This window comes from Limanda limanda, chromosome 14, assembly GCF_963576545.1.
Source record: "Limanda limanda chromosome 14, fLimLim1.1, whole genome shotgun sequence".
In the NCBI taxonomy this organism is placed as follows: Eukaryota; Metazoa; Chordata; class Actinopteri; order Pleuronectiformes; family Pleuronectidae; genus Limanda; species Limanda limanda.
In genome coordinates this window covers 6857906-6863048 of record NC_083649.1, presented here as the reverse complement: position 1 = coordinate 6863048, position 5143 = coordinate 6857906, and the positions used below count along the sequence as shown (strand labels likewise).

Here is a 5143-nt window from a genome sequence, read left to right as displayed (position 1 = left end):
AGCTTGTGTGTAGTCTCCAATCTACACAACCCCTAATCTGCATGTGTTTGTGAGATGAAGCCGGAGCACCTGGAGAAAACACGGGGAGAACATGCAGACTCCACACAGGAAGACCCATCTGAACTGGATTCAAACCAGCAACCTTCTTGCCCCGATTGTGTGTATTAGCATGAAGAATGTGTTTATTGAAATGACACAACACAAGCAGAATATATAAACCCTCTATAAAGAGTCACATAGAGTGTGTTAAGTCTGTCTTTATTATTTTCCACATATGTCCCTCAGTATGTCTCCATGTGGGTAGAACCGCATTCTGTGTATATAGGTGGATGACATGACGCATGATTTTTATGTAATTAAGTGTGAATGTTTATTTAGATGCATTTAACCACTTAAACAACACATGGATGTGATGCAAATTATGGTACTTTGTTTTAAACTTATGATTTTGTTTGAAATATCTGTTATGTTTTGATTATATTTTAAGCTGAATACGCATGTCCTCCGGTGTGACCGTAACATAGCTGAAGCATTAAACTTACATATTAACAAAATAAACCAGAAATATCTGGAGCAGGTAATAACTGCCTTGGCATTATACTGTATATAATGACTTTATTAATATTAGGTTTTAATATGCACAAAACTAGTATATTACTATTTACAGCTAAATAACTTTCGTAACACAAATAATGTCCTGTGGCGTGACATGGAAAATCAGATTTTTGTAACGGCAGTAACATGGACAACTATAGGGGCCCTTAGTTTATCCCACTACCAGGAAGCCCCCCAGATGTTGGAATGTACTGTGTATGTTGAAAGGTGACTGTTAACCTCTGATTAATTTCATAAATTTCACTCTTTCTGTTAGACAATGAATGTGTGATTTTTCGAATGTCCTGTAGTGTGACGGCTATAGTTAAAAATTTGTTTAAAAAAAAGTGTAAACAAAAATTTCAATTTTTTTTTTTTTTTAATTTAATTAAACATATTACGGTTAAACTGTGTTATTCTTCAGTTAGCATAATAGCTAAGGGTCAGTCTTGTATAGCAATGACTCAAAATGATGAAAATGTCCTGCGGTGTGACGGCCGGTCACACCACAATGAAATTATACAAAAAATCCGAGGAACACTAGCAGTTTAAAAAAATTCAGCATTTGAACATTATAATTTCATAAAACTGTAATCCTCATTAGAACTTTATTAAAAAAATACTGTTTCACCCTTATTTGTCAACTACCTGTTGTTTATGATCTTAAAGTTCCTGGATTCAAGTCACAAATTGATTTCGTTCAACACAAAGCTCAACACATTGAAATCACTTTGAGTTTAAAATCAGAGTTTTGTCTTTGACACAAAAGATCAAAACTCTGGACTTAAAAATGGGACGTTTTCATTTCTGCATCAGGTGCAGAGCAGTGGTGGCTTTTCTACTTTTGACCCACAGGTGGCGCTGCAGTATAACAGCAGCACATCCCAGTCAACGCCTTTATATTCAGTCTATGAGTCAAACACATGGATCATTTCCTCTGTGACAAACCAGATGTAACGAGAAGAAAAACATCTCAGAGAGAAAAGTTCTGTTTCTACTTGTCTCTGCTTTAATGCTCAATACACATCCTTCCACCGACTTCACTGGAATCCTGACTCAGCGTTTCTTTCCTCTTCAAACAAACAGGTGGAAACATCTCATCCTTGGTGCAGGTAAAAGAACAAAATCACCAGTTTGACATCATGGAAACAAGCAGAAGAAACGTGAATTAGACATTTACAGTATGAAGAAGAGTCGATGAAGAGCAGAGCATCTTTAAGTCTCTGAGGAAACTGTCTAATAAACATTTTACCATATTTAATAGAAAACTGACCTGAGGACATTTTTTTTATACAAACGTAGATGAAGATTATTGTTGTACGTTCTCGACCACCACCTCAGAACAACCACCGTTGTAGCAGGCCTCTGGGAACAGCAGCATGCTGGGAAATAATTGATGATGGGAGGTTCCCAGCAGAGACAAGGGACAGAAAGTGTCTGAGAGATGATGTCCTGAAGACAGTGGACATTTTGAGCCTGTTGTGTTGAACAGTTTGTGTTATTTTGTGGAGACACTTGTCTTAACATGATGATTTCACTTCATGTTCAAGCCCATCTCAGTTCTTTGTGACTTCAGAATAAGAAATGTTTGACAGTCAGTTCCTGACAGGCTCAAGTGTCACTGTGTAGAGAGGTCATCATGTGACTTTGTTATGACCCTCAACACACGTGTGTCAGTGTAACATGTGACTGAAGCCATGTTCATGAACACGCTGCTCTAACATCTGTCCAGCAGATGTTGAAGATCTGAGGTCCACTTCCTCTGCAGCAGAGTGAGACCATCATCTCTTCATGGAGCTGTGCACCAGGCTGTTGTCACGGTGACCAAACACAAAGTGTGAACAGCAGGTCGTCCAGAGGATCCGTTAGAATTCCATCAAACACGTTTTGGGGGTTTACTTTATACTTATAAGGAAAAGCTTGTGCTCGTAATGAAATTCTACATCTGATCAATATGTCTCAATATAAACAGCCTCATAAACATCAACATTATATTTTATTTGATATAAATTTCATATTATTTTCACCAACTTAATCCTATAAACCAACACAGCAGTTAAGCTGGTGCACGCAACTGGTGCAAGCTGCAGACATTATATCTGATTTAGGATCGAACAGTAGTTATTCCCTCACACTAAGTTTCACCCTGTTGACCACAGTTAAATATAAAAATACACTTTTCATACTTCACTTCATCACTGGATTATTTTTGATGTATTTTTTTTTTTTATTATTGCAGGTGTCACCCTCGCATCAGTTTTAGATGAGGAGATGCTATACCACCATCCACCCTTAGGGGGCAGTAGTGCTGCGGGGACTGATGTTAACGAGCTGTACAAAGACAACTAGAAGAAGACCCGTCACAGGAGTAGCTTGCATACATGTCTCCGAACATTGTGGCATCAAAGGCAGCTGGATTTAAATAGTGTGACATCAAAGGCAACTTAGGCAGCTGCACTGACCAGTCTCAGTTGACACCGGAAGTACCCATACCGGAAGACTAGTCCGGTTTGAACAGTGAAGCTCCGCGTTGTCTTCACATCGCACAGGTTTGTTTTTACCATTTTTTAATCACAACAGAGCAAATGATCATTTAAAAAAACAAAGCTAGTTAACGTAAACACTCACGTAAGCTATTTTATTCAGTGACTCTTATTTTGAAGAGCTAAAGAGCTGAAGATGCAGCTCTTTCTAGAAGCGTCAACAGTGCAGTGTGTTGCCATGGTTACACAATGCAACTTCCATTCAGAATTCAGAGGAGCCGTCCTGTGCTCTCTGGTGATTTCAGGAAGAAGCTTTGAGGTTTGTATGGTTTGTTTCCTCAGGAGATCAAAGGAAACATGGTGCAGCTGCATGTGAAGCGAGGAGACGAGAGTCAGTTCCTCTTCAGCTGCTCAGTGGACGTTCAGCTGGAAGAGGCCATCCGGCAGATCAATGCCATCTACAACAGGAGACTGAAGGTGGAGCGGATATGTACAGGTGAGAGCTACACACAACACACAGACACACAGACACACTACATCCCCTGGTCCCTTACCCTAACCTTAACCATCCAGACTAAATGCGTAACCCTTACCTAAACCTAATTTTAACCCTTAAACCAAGTCTTAATCCTCAAACAGAATTTTTGAGGACCAGCCAAAATGTCCTCACAGTGATGGTATTGAACCAAAAGTGGCCCTCATTACTATAGAATACACACACACACACACACACAGACACACACACAATACATCCCCTAGCCCCTTACCATAACCTTAACAATCCAGACTAAATGCATAAACCTAACTCTAACTCTAACCCTTAAACCAAGTCTTAACCCTCAAGCAGTCCATTGAACACACACACCTGAAGCTACAGGAGGCTTCACTCACTCTACAGTTTTACCTACGATGGACGAGAGAAATCAACACACTGCAAATCAAGAAAACACTTGCAAATACAGAAACGCACTGCACATTGCGACACCGGAACTGTTTCCATTGTAACAGGGCACATGAACAAAATATTTATAAACACTGTATCCGATGAAAACACAAAGGTGTATCAATGTTTAAAATGCAAAACGAACATGTCTGTTCTTGTTTGGTTCCCTCAGAGATCCCGGAGCTTGCAGACCACGGCGTCACGCTGCCGCCCAACATGCAGGGGCTGACCGCCGAGCAGATCGTGGATCTGAACCTGAGGGACGAGTGGGAGGAGAAGTGCGTTCCCAGCGGAGGAGCAGTACTAAGGACCGATGAGATCGGGAGAAGGAACGGACACGGTGAGGGTCTGACTCGTGATCGAAGCTGTGACGAGGGCCTGGAGCCAAAGGAGATGCTTCAAGGGTCTTTTATTTTGGAGATTTCATGTGGATAAACTGCTGTAGATGGTTTTGTGAAGTAAATTGACATGAAATAGTGTATGGACTTTTTTTTTTATTTCTATGCAGGCAGGAAGGAAGAGAAAAGTGGTTGTTGTCCTCTCACCTCTCATGTCTTTGCCCTCTACAGCTCCTAATGATAGAATGAAAGAGGTGTTGATGAAAACAATGGACGAGGCAAAGGCTCTAATCTCCAAAGTGAGTACGAGATTTAACCCTAAATCTTAATTATCAACTAGTTATTTTAGTGTAAGATTTGTGCATCTTTATCTTTATATATCATTTTATACAATAATATTGTCTTTTGCACACTCTGTCTACATATTCTTACAGTCATAGTATATTATATTATCTATTGTATAGTCAAATACTTATATTTATACCTCTACTATATATCATATATTATATCATACTCTCTGTATATTCTTTGTATATATAAGTATATACACATATTTATACATGTGTACATGTTATAATTATTATTATTATATTACTATTATTATTATATATACTGTTGCTGCCATTATTACTATATACTGCTATTATATTGGTATAATTACTATCATATATAAATATATATTATGTTATATTATATACTATATATACTGTACTATTTTTATATACTGTCTAACAATAACATTACCATCATATCATCAGTACTATTACCATCTTCTTGCCACTGCA

General features: G+C 38.7%; 1 protein-coding gene across 1 annotated transcript in view; it reads left to right on the top strand.

Moving 5' to 3' along the window:
- The first annotated feature begins 2956 nt into the window (after positions 1–2956).
- cfap298 (cilia and flagella associated protein 298) overlaps positions 2957–5143 on the top strand; it is a 4004-nt gene continuing 1817 nt past the window's right edge. Inside the window, exons 1-4 of the mRNA XM_061086077.1 lie at positions 2957–3143; positions 3420–3573; positions 4193–4360; positions 4590–4657. Coding sequence (XP_060942060.1) covers positions 3435–3573; positions 4193–4360; positions 4590–4657 — 375 coding nt within the window. The 5' untranslated portion in view covers positions 2957–3143; positions 3420–3434. The remainder of the gene's footprint in view (positions 3144–3419; positions 3574–4192; positions 4361–4589; positions 4658–5143) is intronic.